Source organism: Amblyomma maculatum, chromosome 7 (genome assembly GCF_055883805.1).
Source record: "Amblyomma maculatum isolate TAMU_Amacu chromosome 7, ASM5588380v1, whole genome shotgun sequence".
NCBI classification, from domain to species: domain Eukaryota; kingdom Metazoa; phylum Arthropoda; class Arachnida; order Ixodida; family Ixodidae; genus Amblyomma; species Amblyomma maculatum.
The window spans coordinates 64,589,063-64,606,528 of NC_139350.1; the positions used below are offsets into that span (position 1 = coordinate 64,589,063).

The following is a 17,466-nucleotide window of genomic DNA, read 5'->3' on the forward strand; positions in this document are numbered from 1 at the left end:
TATTTTCAGATGTCCAGACAATGTTGTCGTTTCTCATCAATTTATAGTAGAACTACGGTTATATGGCTTGCAAGGCGCCGTGAGAAGCCATCGTACATGCACAATGAACACACTGATGCATAAATGCCTCGGCCACTGTGGCTGTCAAAATGAACTTATGAAATACTTTTTTTTTGTCAGCCACAGATTACACAAGCACCCCTAATCTCATTCTCCAAGAATCCCAAGAATCAGCACAGGAAGTGCACTGTCAAGTGGCACAATAACTTGTAATGAAATTTCTTCAGTCATATTAGCTCCAGTTTTCACTCAAACAACCTAACAGCGGCTGGGATGCAAAATACTTGAGGCCATGTAAGGCTTACAAAAGTGCATTGCGATTACTGCCATATTGTTCAAATTCCCTTCTACACTAGCCAGCAGTGCCCTCAAAGCAGGCACGAAAGGAAACGTACAAGCAGCTATCACAGCCATTTTTATTTTTCCTTCATGTCGCACATGTGGTCCAGTTATGGCAGCTGATAGTGTGATAATGTCAAGTAATAAAATACTGGTGCATGCATAATGCAGAGGAGCATTGCACATACCGAGTAGCAGAGGCGCAGGTGCTCCAGCATTGAGTTGGCACTGGCAAAGGTGCCAGCGGAACAGTTAAGGCAGCGGAACCACTTCTCCTGGATGCAGCGCTTGTAGTGGAACTCCAGGCCCAAGACTGTCTGAAACCGCCTCTTGCAAACCTGCACACAGTCACAGACACCCTCACACCATGCAAATGCTTAACCCAAGTGTGTTGTAACCACAGTTACACACGCATAGGTGTTTCGCACTGAGTAAGAGGTGCGCAAAAATTCTAGGTTTTCAGACAGAGAATCGTGCATGAAAAAACAACGGTACAGTTTTCCTCAGCGACTTATAAAAACGGGGCTTGCATCAATGCCACAAAGCCTGCAATAACGATTCTCCTACATGGGAAGAAGGATTCAACCCTGTGGCATGCTTCTGTCATGTGGCAGTGTCCATAATGCTCATGCAAGGTGTCCAAGATTGGGTAACATGGTAGGTTTACTGAGCCCTGCCACAGTGTCCATTCACAAAGGCCATGGGCAATGTCCCCTTCTGTGATGTGCCACTAATTTATTTTCAGTCATGATCAGTAGCAATGGTTGCTTTCCCTACAATAAGATGACTGTGTTTTATGCCCTCTTGCAGAGAATCATGTGTCAAAACTAAGCCACAGCTTGATAGGTTCCAGCATCATCTCATAACTTGCCATGAGTTGCTCATTGCTTTTACATGCATGCCACAAGTAGCTAGTACTGACACGAATACAGTGCTTGAATACTGCTTGCATTTGAATACAGTCAAGTAGAGTAAAATCTAGTTAATTCAACCCCCAATATTTCATATGATCTGAGCATTGTCCCAGCCGACACCAGTGGAAGTGTATACGTATGCGCCAGACGCTCGTTTATTTGGACATAGGTGATTGCACCGGGTAACTGCAGTGGCCGATTGCATCAAGGTATACCATATGCAGTCAGTGATGATCAATAACCATCTCAGAACCTCAGCTGCACTGTGGCAGGCACGACAACGATCGGCCAACTTCTGAAACATAGCTCGGCCGCATAGTTTTATTTTCCTTCACTTCGCGCCATGCTGTGGCTGCCATCGTGCACCCTTTTTAACACTGCTTGGCATGCCAATGTTTTTATTTTTATTCTAGAATAGCATCCCATTGTTCAAACACCTATGCATATCTCCTTCACGTGCACCCACATGCTGCTTCCAATAAACTAACTGCACTGCAATGCTTCACCAAGTGGACTAAGCGGAAAGCCCTGCATCGCACTGCAGAAAGGGTAGCAGATTTGGTGCACTCACTTCTTCAACGTTCCTGACAGTGAGAATACAGTAAAGCACTTGATGAAACTGGGAAAAGTTGTCACTTTCACATAGGTTTTATTTCAAATCCAGACAACCATAATACGCAAGTTCACTACACAAAATTACTGTTTTCAACCGTTTTTCCATGCCCATTCAAAATTGCGAGCTTTCATTTAATCAAAACTTTTTTTCCTAATCCCATGAAGGCTGAAATAATGAGAGTTTACTACATATGATTGATATTCAATTCAGCTCTTTCACTAATTTGGTTAATAATTGACTTGGTTTTTGGCTGCATCATTCACATTCCATCAAACAGCAAAGCTACATTATTTGTATTTGATCTCATTTTTAAAAACTGCTATTTGCACGCCTCTGCACAGGATGAATAATCACGATGCCCGCCAACCTTTTATTATCCACTCAAGACTAGGGCCACGCATGCCACTTCTCCCAAGATCAAATGCTCAGAGCATCAGTGGCCACAAGGTGCTTCTGACTATTTGCGCTTCGGAAACAAATGATTCCTCTGCTCGTGATGTCAACATTGCAATGGTAACAACCTCTGCTCAATCCCCTCTCCTTCCCCAGGCTATGATTGGTTAGTATACCTGCCTGGTTCTGAAAGCATTCTCTGGTTTGACTGTGGCGCTAAAGCGTGTCTAGCCACATAAACACTTACTGGCATACACATTCCACCAGCTACCACTGAAAATTGCACTGCCAAAAGAACCAATGTCTGGTAAATTTGTCCCACGGTTTCGATGGGAAGAGGACTAATTTCTCATCTACGGCCCCTTTGCGACTGTGACACTGTTATGCAGCAATACTGGTGGTTATCATTTTTTCCTCCTTGGGTGCACAGCAGTTAAAGTGCCCACGTACTACTTATAAAATATTAGTGAGACCACTAACAATATGTGACTTAAGGTTTATATGAAGTATGTTTTCACCTTCAAACAAAACAAGAGCAGCAACTTGTAGCATGAGCACTTCTTGGACAAATGGAAGGTGGCAAGCCGCATGGCAGGTTGCTTACAGTAGGGTATGGAAATAGAGTTTTATCACATCTGATCACCATTTGTCTCCCACTGCCAGATCTGCAACTGTACAATTACAGTGAAACCTCGTTATAACAAACAGTTAAAAAATCGGAAAATAGTTTGCTATATCCATAATTCGTAATATAAAATTTCGTAGAAAATACATTCAAGAGCAGCAAAATTTAATCAGAGAAGGCACAGCAACTCAGAGGGTGCTTACTTGGGTCACGTCCATTTATGTGCAAAAAACTGCATTATTGCAGCCTGTTTTTTGTGTTGACCGGGTTCCATATCACGCACTGTTCCGCAGTTTGCAAACACTCAACAAGGGAAAACCCACTGCCCTTAATAGCACTGCAGTGGCGGCGCAGTAAATCCAATGCAGCAAGCGCTTCTTGTGAAGTCGAAATGTTCTCATCGCCTGTAGATTCAGCCTGAGCTTCTTCTGCAGAATTTTCAGTAACTTCCGCAGTGATTTCGGTGTCTGCCATCACAGCCGTGGTCGCTGCGATGTTGTCGCCGCCTAGAAAGTCTTCTATAGTCATTGTTGCGGGCATGTCACCAACAAAATGCAAAAAATTGTTCCAGGGCTCATCGAGCTTGTGGAGCTCTGCTTCTGCTTCGTCGGGATCGTCCCCATTGTCACTTGATGCATGGGCCTCTGCTGGAACAAAACCTGCGTGCCGAAAGCAGTTGGCAATCGTTTCGCCTTTCCCGCTGTCCCATGCCGCTTTAATGCTCCGAGCGAGTCGATCTTCAAGTCTTGCTTCATGCAAAGCTTCCCGAGAAGAGTGTCAGTTTCCTCTTGTAAACTGCCTTGAAGGCCCCGATTTTATCTCAAGCTTGGTCTTTGACGTCAGTGCTGCTCTTTTTTTTACGTTCACCGCTATCACAGCACTACAGACACCCGCGCACCACACTCGACACGACGACTGATGCAGCCCTCCACCAAACGCTACAATGGCCTTGCCGCAACGTCGCTGCTAACACTAAAATGCACAAGACGCAAAAAGGCAAAAGTGCAAAAACAACAATCAATTCTGCCACTGCTGAAGTGGTGCTGTCAGCGATTGTGAGATGCGAACGATTTCTTTGACTGTCAACTCTCAGTGCCAATGTGGCATCTGTGGCGCTGTCAGCGCCTGTGAGGTAGTCCTGAACGTTTGCTGCATTGCACAACACACTTGTAGTGCAATGAAGCCTGCCTCCTGCTATTAAAGTGAGGTAGTGCTTGGGCGTCGCTAAGTTCGTTATATCCATTTTATGCCGAACCGAATTCGCTATGGTAAGGTAAAAGTACCTGTGTTTGACAAAAATATTTTGGAAGAGTTCGATATATTCAATAATTCGTTATATGCATGTTTGTTATATCGAGGTTTGACTATACACATTTGCTGCTTTCAGCTGCAAGTGTGCTGCAAAGTCATCCAACAGAGTTCACTGCAAGACTGCGTGCATCTACTTATATTCGGCAGACTTTTTGTTTTAACCCAGGGGGGTTAGTGATGTGGAGTGGAATGGGGGTTCACTCATATTCAGAGTAAGCTAATACAGTATTTACTCGATTTTAAGCACCTCTTTTTTTTCTTCCTGGTCGGGATCACAAAAGTGAAGTTGGGTGGGGGAGGGAGGGGGGGGATGCTTAGGTTTGAACGTTGTGAAATGATCCCCCTTTTTTCACAGCAATATCTCGATAAGATAGGTGCTAGAAATAATCTGCTTGGCAAGCAAACTTGCCAAACATATGGCAAGTCCAATTACAGTTCGCCTAAACTTCAACTGTAGGCAGCCCTCCTCTATCAGCTCATTCTGACTTCCGTCATGGCCCCCAAACAACAAACACCAACCCAAGCAGCTCACATTAGCGATGCCCGTGAAACACGCAGAGCTCAGCCGCTAGCGGACCCATGTGACAACCCACTGATAGAGTAATTGCGACCACTTTTGGCCAGTTTTTGGCATTTTGTGACACCATTCGTCACCATTCATCATGTAGTCTCAGAACACAGGAACACATCAAGCGGGTGATGACGGCAACTTGAGACCCTGACAGCTCCGCTTTAATGAAAGAGTGAGTAAGCACGCTTAGCGGCATTGGATATGCCCTTTTCCTTGAAAAAAAAGCAAAAAGAAATATGGGATGCTTAAATTTGCATGCAAACATTTTAAAAGTTTGTTCGCGAGAATACGGCAGGGGGTTTGCTTACGTTCACAAAAATATGGTACATGCAAAAAGCAACTGCTTTCTCCTCCATCTTATTTCTGTTTCTCTTTTCTCTATACACTCATGATTTAGTGAACTTTAGCCAAAGCAAGCAAGTGTTTTTCCCCTCTTCATGTACACTTGAACCTGATTTTCGTGAAAAAAGAAAAGCTGAAAATTTTCATTACATAAATGCTTTTATTACATGCAGTATCAGTGTCAAAACTCGATAACAATGAAGAACAACAAAAACCATAATAAAAATGCAAGTGAAACCACCTTAAAATGTTATGCTCGAAGCTGTAAATGCAGAGTAAAATTCCACGATTAAAAACTGCGGCAGGGCCTGCGATCGTCTCCACGAGTGAGCTGGGAAAGTGGGAAAACAGGGGGAGGGGAACAGTGTAGAACGGGGCAGGGAACAACAATGTTACTAGGCTAGGTTAATTTTCCAACTGCAGTGTGATGCACGGGACAGCACATGCGTGCGAGAGTCAGCGGTGCTGCAGTCACAGCAGGCTTTAGCTGCAGGAGGCCCAACGACAGGCAGCACAATCGACGGAGTCTCATGGTGATCGTAAGCGCAGCACCGTGGCGTTGTGTCCAGTTATGGAGTTGTTGCTTTTGTGTAATAATTTTGTCGTTTCCGGGAAATAATGTACACACAGTGAGGCCATGCGACATGCTGCGTGCCGGGCTGCACGAGTGGTTATCGGATGGATAAGAGTGCAGTTGAGACCGATATTTTTTCGCTCCATGCAATGAAGCGCTTCTCGCCACATGGAATAAAGGTATTCCCCATGCACACAAAAATCTTTCAGCCAAGTCGAATGTGCGATGGTCACTTCCATGGTGAGGACATTCTGAAAACGTACATTCATGTAATCGAAGGCAGAACTGTAGAAATTACTCGAGTGAAGTGTAGCCTTGTCAAAAATTCCGTCCCAAACGTTTTCCTTAACCCACCGTCTTATTTATCCAGGTGCAGGGAAAGGCGGGAAAACAGTAGAGAGGTGCCCAAAGCTCAAGAAGGAAATCCTGGTGACTGCACTGACTTAAAAGGACCTCAAGAACTTAGCAAGGTAGATGTGTAGGCCAGTTGGTGAGACATAAGGAAAATAAAACCGCAGCAGACACAGGACGGAGGCCCTGTGTTGTCTCCAGCCTCCGTCCTGTGTCTGCTGCGGTTTTATTTTCCTTAGACCTCAAGAACGGCAGTGCAGTTACGAGTATCAAAGCGTTAATTTGCCAAGTATCAATATGCAGTTGATGACTGATCTTTCGGACACCCAATTTTTCAGACATGTTTGATTATTTGGACTTTTTCCCGACCCCAGGACATACCTTATAAAGTCAATGTATTACGTGGCTCAAAATTTCGGACACTCTAGAGAGGGCTATTCGATTTTTCGGACATTCCAAGCGTCAGCCGGGCCAACTGCCACACATTATGAGCAGTGTCGCCGCCATCTTGTTTGTTTCCTTTTTTCTTCGATAGCCTCGAAACCGGTGCCGGCGTTGCGTGCCGCTCCTCAGCTAAACTGACGCTGGATCGAGGGTATATTATCTGCCTAGCAGATTCCGCTTTCGGAACAACGTCGCTGCTCGCTACCGGAGTGCTCTTTTTTCTTCTTTTAGCTTGATCGCTTCGACTGCCTGTTCCTCAGTGTGTTTGCCGTGCGTTTCACGTGCATTGCCGAGCATAGCGAGTAGGCCTAGCCATGCTGATGCGAGAACTATGTTCTGTCACTACTGTGGCTCGCATTGAATTGAATCGACTTTAGTTCTTCAAGAAGCTGTTCCCAAATTTTATAAGCAGCCTTTTTTTTTTGTGTGCAACGCGGCAGCGAGCAGGCACTCAACGGAGTCGGGGTTGTGATCCAGTGATTGGTGGTGGTGGTGTGCCTAGACCGTGGGAAAACCTACTTTATCGATTTGCTTCGAGCACTTAGTATGCTCGCTGATGCGTGGAAGTCGGTGTCACCCACAACGCTGCGCAATTGCTACCGCCAATGCCCTGGATGAGGAAAGCGTCGTCGAGCAGCTGTCAGGCAGTACGTAGTTCATTGACGACCTTCGCACTGTCAAAATTCCATAGAGCACCTCGTTTTCAGAGTTTACAGACATGGACCACGAGTTGGAACTGTGCGCTGGGCTCACAGATGCAGAAATTTTTCGCCAAGTGCTTGCGGAGTTCGAGAGCGACGATGACGATGACTCACCTGCAGCAGCGCAGCCAACGCAAGCTGAGCTGATGCAAGCGGTCGCAACCCTTTCATCGGCTTAAAGCGACACTACGACTCTCGCCGAGATTCAGGTAGACCTGTTAGCACGGAAGCGGAGCGTGGTGCAGGAAAGCATTTATGACTTTTTCTGGCTTCAAAGTCAATAATAGGCAATAACTTGAGCTTTTTTGGTGCACATTTGTTTTTTTGGAATGCCCGATTTTTCGGGCATTATTGCACTCCATTGAGAGTCGGAAAAATCGGTTGTCGACTGTATTTGTGATAGAACAAAGCGAGCGCCTTCTATTACCCTGTAGTCTAGCGTGCTTAAATGTGTCAAAAACGACCAAGCCAGAGGTAAGAAGCAAGGCGAACCTTGGAGCTTTCATTGCTGCTTTCTTTTAGTCCTCACATCCTTTCCTTTTGCGCTAGCTTAAGTTATAAGCTTTATCAACTCATCATTGGTATATCATCCGAAACTTGTAACTTTGCCCATAATAACGATTTGTACAAATTTCGCTGTAGGATTCAGCTCTCCACGCTCCTTTACTATCAGGTAGACAGCTGCAAAACATACTCTGAGCACTACCTGTTGTGGTGGCCCTGTATTGTCGCCAAGCTAATAGCCTGGAGACTGTAGGTTCAAATCCCGCGCTGCATTATGGGAAGAGAAAATAAGAAAGAGCGTGGGTTTACTGTACTTATAAGGGGAAACTCCAGGCCGAAATGCCTAAATATTTGCAGCATCAACGAGAGGCAAATGAGACTGGCATTAAATCTGTTTCTCTCGGTCCTATTTTCACCAGCCTCAAGCTTGAGTTTTTTTTCGCCTAAGGAGATGACCGCCATAGCTTATATTCGATAAAGCTGAAAATAAGGCTACCATGCAGCGAAACCCATTCTCTGCCATGCAGACGGCACGAAGCTTTGGAGCCTTCTACCCCTGCCATCTGGTGATGGAGCTGAAAAGTGGGCTCTTATACACAGCTCAGATGGGGAGTTAGAAAACTAACCTAGTCAAGTAGCATTGGGGAAACACCATGGCCAGGCTAGAAGAAAGCATACACGATTATGTGCCATTGCTACAGATCTAAGCAGACTGTGGAGGCCAAGAAACTGACTCCTTGCGGTGCTCTTCATCATGCTTTTCCGGTTTATTTTATATATTTAATTACATTTAGCATATCCTTTGTAGTGCCACATGTTATCGCATCCCAAAACGTACATGTGCTGAAGCATAACATGTATCAACTGTAGCTACTCGCTGCAATCATGGATGTTCCTCTCATGCTAATCTGCGCTTGCATGTTCACATGGATCGGAAAAATTTGCGGTAATCCACCACTAGATAACAAATATCCAGTGCAGTAAGTTCGTTATATCAATGAAGAGATTTAGTTTACCGTGGTCTGTCACCGTGACCCTCTACCGCGCGTGGGTTTGGGACGCACAAGATGATTGGTCTCGACAAGGCAGATCTATGTGCTGACATATGTGGCGCCATCTATCAGTGTCAAGGAGGTCTGGGCATGCGCAGCGGAACACGCGGCGCCGGAACATGGTAAACAAAATCTCTCTAATGTCTCAACTGCTGCAACACCTTCATTATATTAAGTTCACAAATACAAAAGCTTCGATTGGCACCGCATTGGGGAATTGAAAACCTCTGTAAAATAGAGAAATTCCCTGCATAGAGGTTCGTTGCAGCCAGGTTTAAATGCATTGATTACTGAAAGTAAAAAAGTCACACAGATGAAGCGGGCACCAGGTAACAGCATCAGCTTTGTGATGAATTGAAACTAACGCTGGAAGCGTGCCAAACCACTGTGGCAGGCTCGGAGAGAAAAGACAGACATACCTTATTTGGGCACTTAATGAAGGTCTGTTGTTCAAACAGCCTTGTCCACTCTGCGACAAGAGCAGGCTCCACGGAGTCCTCGTACGGATCCGGTGGGTCCTCGAACTTGCCACGCCATGCCTTGTACAGGACGTGGGTTGCCTCCTCGCTTGACATATGGCTTGCCTCAGGGCGTAGTCTCTGTCGGCAAAGCCACACTTCTGATCAGGCTGCGAGCACCACTGACTAACGACACCAGTTAAGTGGATAGCACAAGCAATGGGGCAGTAATTCTGTTTTCCACACTTCCATGCAACAAAAAGTTTGTCCCTAACTGCACAACATGCCTTACTGGTACACCAAGCAACATCTGCTGCCACCAAAGGGTACATTTGATGCACTTAACTTTTTGTCCGCCTGAGCCATGCAAGTTCCACCCCCTGCCAATGTACCTGAATAGCATCAAAGACTAATTCCAGATACTGTGCCTGCGCTGCATGGCAGTCAGCAGTAGCTTCCTGCAAAGCTGTACCTCTCAATTCCCTCCCCTATGCAAGTCAGCACATTTCAAATTCTGGCTAAATTCTCCTCTGTTTTCATTAAACAGTTTCTCACTCACCCAGCCAGAGCAAGCAAAGGTGCAAAAGGCATAGCCATTATTTCATGCTGCTGTGCAAAAGCACCAAATATCACGTCGACGTTGCAACGAATGATTTCCTCTTGCACCATTCTCTCTCACACACACAGGAAGAGCAATTAAATTTTTCCATCCCTGCATTAGTCTCTCTCTGCTGTCATACACCATACATGCAACACCTCAGTTCCAAGCATTTGAGTAGCAGAAGACATCTCGCACATCACGTAGCCAGGTAACTTGATGTAGATATGTGCAGCCAAGAGTTAATCAATTACAAACCACACGCAGTACTGGTATAATATATGGTTTGGCAGTCCTATGTTGATCACATTGAAGCGCAATGTAGCCATTCGAAACATGAATGTGCATGGTGGAGAACAACGTGCCACATGCATTTTCAAAGCATGGAAAATGGCGGATGGTGCACAGCATATGCCGTTATTTTTTTTCTATATACAGGACTTGTCTGGGGTGATTAAAATTGTTTGAAACTCAGAAGGGGCCATTCATATCTAAAAACATAATTTTTGCAAAAGCCTCAGTAGCAGCACAACCTGTCATTGGTGACTGCAAAACACTCTCAGTTGCTAGGCTTTCATTTTCAGTGCTGTGCAATTGGTGTTCACACTGCTCACAGTACGCACCTGTATAACAAGGTTGCTCGCACGATCACACACACCTAATGCGTAATGCAGAGTTCCCTACACACCTCTGACAACGAAACTGTCACTAAATAGCCTGGCAGCACATTTTTGGCTTCTCAGCTTCACCATAAGCTCATTACTTGGTCATCCGAACTCAGCAGTGGGATACTTACGTATGCTGACTGGTATGTTGCTGGCGATTTTTTTTTTCTTTTCAGAAGCAGTCTAGCCTTTCCGAATGTTCCCTCTCACATTAGTACACACTGTTCTTCTGGTGTGGAGAAAACTGAGCGCTGGAACCAATGAGCCACCGTGACAGAGAAGCCAGAGAATAAAGAAAGAATGCGGGCCACAAACCTTCTCTTCTTTATCGGAAGAATGAGAGTAGGCAGCATCATCATATTCCTGAGAGCTATTGCTTTTTTTGCTATATGTATCCTCTCCTGCCTTGTCTTCAGCCATTCCCTCCAGGCCCGGGAAGGAGGCTACAGCTCTGCACAGAAAGGCATTCAAACTTCTTTCAACAAAGCCACAAAATATCTGAGGTACCAAAGACCCCCACCTCACAACCATCTACACACAACATGTTTCCAGTGTTTCATTTTGGTGGAGTTAAGAAAGCAAACACTACCTTAACATCTGCTTAGGACAGACACACCACTAGTAAGGAAAGCTCATTCAGAAATCCTACAAGTGGCAGACAGTTTGCTACGTGTGGCTGCAAATCTACTACAGCAGAACCTCGCCGATATATTCCCTGTTCGTATGATTTCCCATTTCATTAGCTCAAAATTGCGGGCAGTAAAAAATCTTCCACACAGTTACACTACTTCTCTCTCAGTTAATATGTTCCCGGAAACACGGTTTCCCCAGTTACTATGTTCGAAATTGCAATAAATTGTGGTTGTATAATATGTTTTGCGATCAACCAGACATGTGCTAACGAGCGCTCGCAATATAAAAAACTGAACAGCGGCGCGCAACTGTCACAGTTGCTTTTCTGCAGTGCCTACGTTCAAAGAGGGGAAGCATAAAAGCCAATAAGCCAACTACAATGTGCCCATTCCTGCAGTAACAAGACTTCATGAGGAGAAACGTGGTGATTTCTTTGCGGTGGCTTATGGGCATAGGCATGAATCATTTGAGAACAATCTGCTTGCATACGAATGGGCCGAGTCTGGGGGATGCAACATGGCCAAAAACGTGGCAAATGGAAGCCATCACTATGGTCCCTGGAAAACTTGCTAGTCTTTCATCTTCGCATTCCTACCTATAGAGAGGGGTTTCCGCTCTCGTAATGAATGCAGTGGTGGCGCTGCACGCAGTTGGAACACGGCAGGCTGATTTGCCACCGGCGTTGCTTCCACCTGGCAATGCTGCGGGCGGTCATCGTTGCAGATTTCGTGCGTGTTTTACTTTGCCACAATGGGAATGCTTAAAACTATGCTTCCGAGGTGCAATTTTCTCAAGCTCTGTTGTCAACAACAAAGTGAATGTTGAATACATGTTGAATAAGCCTTTTCCCCAACCAACCCAGCAGAAAAGAATCCTGTTCGTTCACATACAAACAGCACCAACTGCAGCACGTCATCTATTTTAAACAAATGCCTTGAAAAATGAAAACCACATTTGACGATATGAACGGCGAGCGATGTGGCTAGAAGCACACATGAAAGAATAAATGATTAAGAATAGACCCTTTATCACATGGGAGGAAGGGATATGCTCATATCCACTGTAAAGAATGAAAAACAGTTGGCGCGTGAATGTGATGGCGAAAACAGGAGAGATTGAGTGGGAGGCGAGCGGGGAAGAAACCTGTCACCAGGTAGAATGAAAGCAAGGAGAGGGGCAGGGGGCGCACAGCTGTGAACCTTTAGAAAAACTGCCGCAAAGGTGAACAAAAGAGTAGACAGATAAGAATGGGAGAAAAGGAAAGAGATGAAGCAAAAAAAAGTAAGGAATGATATGTCTGGCCAAGGGATCCTTGTGGACCGCTTGGCCAGACAGAAGGGATGGTGAAATGGTAGCAGAATGAAAGCAAAGAGCAAGGGATAGAATTGAGCAGTGATTTCTTGAATGATGGATAAAGAGGGGTGTTGATGACTGGAAGGGTGTTGAGAACGATGAAAAAAGAGGGGTGTTGATGCAGACAAATCAGAGCTGCACTCCAGGTGTACAATATGGTACAAGGCCATGCATTGGCTGGTATCGGTGTTCGAGGCCTACCAGTCTCCACTGGCTCGCACTCTGGTCTTGAAGACCATCACATAGCCACAATCCTTAGAACATGAACCCTGTGTAGAAGCCTCCAAGATGCTGACACAGCCAGCTGCTGCCGTCCAATGTGCCTTGTCAATATACACAGGCTCCAAGCCATCAGCGCCAGCCTAAAGCTGATGTGGAACTACCCACCTCCTCGACCACCAATTTTCACCAGCTCCCTCCATCTTCAAGATGAAAATCTAGACTTCAGTGATTTGATTTGAAAGCATCCTTACTTTGGCTGAGCGGTGCTCTGTCTCAAAACATCATGTGCCAAGGCGAGTGGACGAATATGGAGGAAACCCTCGGTAGCGACCGCTGCCTGATCAACATAACAGTCTGCACTAAACCCCTAACCAGACCGACGGGGAAGACAAAGCTTCCGGACTGGACAAAATTCAGAAAAGAATACAAGGTTAGTTCTATCCAGGAGAAGAGATACCAAGCCTGGACCAAACAGCTGCCAACCAGTCTCCATTTGATGGAGATGCGGGTAAAGCTCTCAGAGGACACCCACCTTTTCTACCTCTGAAAAGCCAGATGCAGCTCAAGAGATGGCGCAGACAAAAGCATAACCGTAAGCTAAGAACCCAGATCGCGGCGATAACCAGAGAAGCGGCAGAATAGGCGACGCGACTCGTGAACGCTAACTGGGTAGATAGGTGCAACGCGGCCACTGGGCAGATGTCTGGCAAAAACACATGGCATCTCTTCCAAGTTCTCATAGATCCAAACCAGACGCGCAACGAGACGCATAAACACCTGAGAGAGCAATACATACATTTCAAGGAAATATGGCCCAGCTAGCGCTAAAGCTCCAAGACCAATACTTGAGCACGACCCAAGATCCAAGGGGAGAAGCTTACAGGTACATATATTATGGTGAGGCTACCCAAAAGTAATAGAAAATAATATGCCTCTGCCCAGGCCACTAGGTATAAAACTTGGCATTCGTGATTATGAAAGTCGTACCTTGCCTTTTGCCGTCACGTCTGCTGCAAGAGAGTTTTCGAGTTAGCTTAGATTCATTCATGTGTGGAGTAAACGCCGTGCCCACTAGTGGGCACGGCAACACAGCTAGAACGATGTGCACTAATCCGTTCATTGTACAGCTCGCCTTTGGACTGATTTTTCATGGCGTGGCCGGTAGCACCGAACCCACCGGAATAACCTGGATGGCATCAACAGGGAACAGAATGCATTTCCACGCATAGAATTCCATTACGGCAGCAGAGCTTCATCGGCCGCAGCGCCTACAGACGGCTACGTGCGCAAACCACCCTGCGCATGACGTGCTGCGAGTGCCACCACATGAATGGACTATATTGTCCTCCCCAGGCATCGCAACAGCAGCGGGCACGACGGCACAGCTAGAAAGATGTGCACTAATTCGTTTGTCTTCACTGTACAGGTGAGAAAACGTTTTGGAAAATGTTTCCGTTCTAGCGATAGTTTTTTGGTGGTGCTGCCGTGCCCGCAGCTGTGTCATGAAGTGTATTTAATATTGGAGTGTTTCTGTTGAAACGGCTGTTGTTATCAAGGGACATGAAGGCAAATCCCAGACCTGAGCTGATGCAAATTGCTAAACTGCAGGACATTGCTAGTGGCATTAGGGAAATAAAGGAAAAACACCTGACAGACATAAAAAAAAAGTCAGATGCATAACAATTTTGGAAACTAAAGTGCAGTCTTGCCAAAGTGAGACTGCTCACATGAGTCGCATAATTGAAGTAATGGAAAAAAATATTGATGTTTTCGAGAACTGAAGCAGAAGATCCAACTTAATAGTTTATGGCCTACCAAAGGATGTAGCGGAAACAGGTGACACGCTCGAGCAGGCAGTTAACAAAAATATAATTGAGGATATTCTAGAGCTGGATCAAGTTCTCATTGAATGCATCCATCGATTAGGCAGACCGCAAGCAAAAAAAAATAGGCCCGTAATTTTCGAACTACTGGATTCAAGGCACAAATCAATAATACTTAAGAATGACTACAAACTCAGAGAAACAGATTCTGCCATTGGTGAAGTTTTTTCTCCTAAAATTAGAGAAATTAGAAAAACTCTGGAACAGTGCTAAGCAAAATCGCGATAAGCACGAAAAAATATCTCTTGCTTTCGACAAATTATGCATCAATAGTCGCACTTATGTTTGGGATGACGAAGCCAACGACAGAGTACCCCTAGAAAAAGATTTGCGTACAAAGCGAGAAGTTCCTGCTGAAGCGCCCGCATTAGAGGACTTGCCATCGGAAAAAAATAAAAGCAGCCCGCCAATGACAAGGGGAAAAGCGCGATCAAGGAACTAAACAATTATGAACATAAATGCAAGGAGTTTAATGAACACAATAGAGTCATTGGAAAACTTGTTGATTGATCGAGAACCTGACCTTGTCGCTGTCACAGAAACTTGGCTTTCACCCAATATTTCTAACAACGAAATCGTACCCCCGAACTACTCGGTTATTCGGAAAGACAGAGGTTCCCATGGCGGTGGCATGGTCCTAATTATAAAGAAAAGCTTGCCGTTTGTTACGCTCCCCGATATGTCAGGCGCTGAAAGTGTTTTTTTGCAAATTACTCTGCAACGACACTACAATCTGTGTCTGATGTTATTACAGAAGTCCGTCTAGAGGACATGAAAGTCTTCTTGCCATTCAAGACTTCCTTCACCAATACGCTTGCGACTCTAAAATCATCCTCATGGGTGACTTTAACCTTCCTGACGTGGACTGGATAACTATGCATCACACATCATCTTCAGAAGCTCTTTATGACCTAATTTTCACATTTAATCTACACCAAAGTGTTCTAGAACAGACGTGTAAGCAAGGCACATCCAATATCCTTGACCTAACTAATTACTAATTAGTAACCATTTTCCAGTTCATCAAGCACAGACAGAAATTATCGAAGGCCTCTCATCACAACATACCGATATGCTTGTTACCCCTCGATTGCTCAATAAAAACGCGACCTGACGTATCTGCTGTATTGAACTTTGAAAAGGCAGACAATGCCAGCATATTAACCCATCTTGTGCACGAATTTGGAGGTTTCACTGAAATAACAACAGCTTCTTCTATCAATATTAACACAATTAGGCTTCATTTTAAGCTTATCCCACTGTGTAGCAAATTATGTTCTGTTAAAAAACAAGCATCCACAAAGAAATCACCCTTGGGTAGCCAGAGATGTAATCCATGCAAAGTGTCATGTGAAAAGAATACTCAAGTCCATCAAAAATCATGGCACATGTCCATCTAAAACTACCAAGCTAGCATGCACATTAACAAAATTCAGACACATCCAAACAGGCCAAAGAACGCTATTTTCATGTAACACTGCCTAACTTCCTGAAGAACAGCCCACATAGATTCTGGAACTATTTTCGCCCCACTAACGTCATCATGTCATCTGACCTTTCTCCCGATGAAAGAGCTAATAATGCCAACGCGTATAATAACTTTTTTTCTCTCAAACTTCACAAAGGATGACGGTAATCTCCCAGAATTCTTCAGCAATCAAATATCACGCATCGAGCATTTAATCACATCTGATGTGGGTATTCTTAACCTACTATTCACGCTTGACACTAAAAAGGCTTGCACACCAGATGGTATTCCCAACGATTTTCTAAAGCGATACGCTGAGTGGTGCAGCAAATGCTTGGGACAAATATTTCGTAAATCTTTGTTGTTATCATCTTTACCCGACTGGAAGAAGGCAAAAATTGTACCAATACATAAGACGGCAGACGCCGCATTACCCTCGAGATATCTTTAACCAGTACAAGTTGCAAAATTTTCGAGCATATCATCCTTAAGTACATAACGAACTTTTCTGATACAATCTGTTGTCACCGAGCCAGCACTGATTCCGCCGGGGACTATCAACCACCACACACCTCGCAGAAGTAGTATATGATCTGGCACTTGGTATCAATAACTGCAGCCAGACTGATATAATTCTATTAAACTTTTCAAAAGCATTTGATCGCGTAAGCCATAAAAAACTAATCGCAAAATTACGGGGTTTCATCGGGGATGGAGAAATTTCAAACTGGGTTACAGACTTCTTAACAACCCAGACACAGTTCGTGCTCTTTCAGCAGACGGAATCAGCAACTGTGCCCGTCACATCAAGTGTTCCACAAGGATCCATGCTGAGGCCACTATCATTTTTAGTTTTCATTAACGACATTACCAGGAATATCGATTGCAACATCAAACTCTTCGCCGTTGACTGCACTGTCTACAAAACTATTAACGGATACAAAGATTATATTTCACTAAATGACTCACTGGACAACTGAATGATGCCAAAAATGGCAAATGACGATAAATACAACAAATCAGCTTGACAATAACAAGAAAACAGCGAACTTATGACTTTCCATACTATATTAACGGTGAAATACTGATCAGCATAAGTACTTAGGCATCACACTAACTACTGACCTAAGATGGAACGCACACATCGCTAATATCAAATTAACAGCATAACACGAACTGTTTTTTCTCCGAAGATGTCTGTGCCTCGCACCTACGTCAACTAAGCTTCTTGCATATACAACTTTCGTTAGACCAGTTTTAGAGTACGCTAATACAGTTTGGTTTCCTAATTCAGTGACTAATGCAAAGAAGCTAAAAAAAAGTACAGCGTAAAGCATTGTGGTATATTCATAACAAATATAAGCGCACTGATGCACCGACTAACCTTGC

At 44.7% G+C, this 17,466-nt stretch overlaps 1 protein-coding gene across 3 annotated transcripts in view; it reads right to left on the reverse strand.

Moving 5' to 3' along the window:
- Positions 1-17,466, reverse strand: part of LOC146183562 (uncharacterized) — a 196,957-nt gene that overhangs the window by 87,830 nt on the left and 91,661 nt on the right. For all 3 annotated transcript variants that reach the window (XM_084609149.1, XM_084609148.1, XM_084609146.1), the window contains 3 exons: positions 10,834-10,969; positions 9,217-9,396; positions 588-737 (listed from right to left, as the gene is read on the reverse strand). In XM_084609149.1, the coding sequence (XP_084465275.1) occupies positions 588-737; positions 9,217-9,396; positions 10,834-10,969 (466 nt within the window). The remainder of the gene's footprint in view (positions 1-587; positions 738-9,216; positions 9,397-10,833; positions 10,970-17,466) is intronic.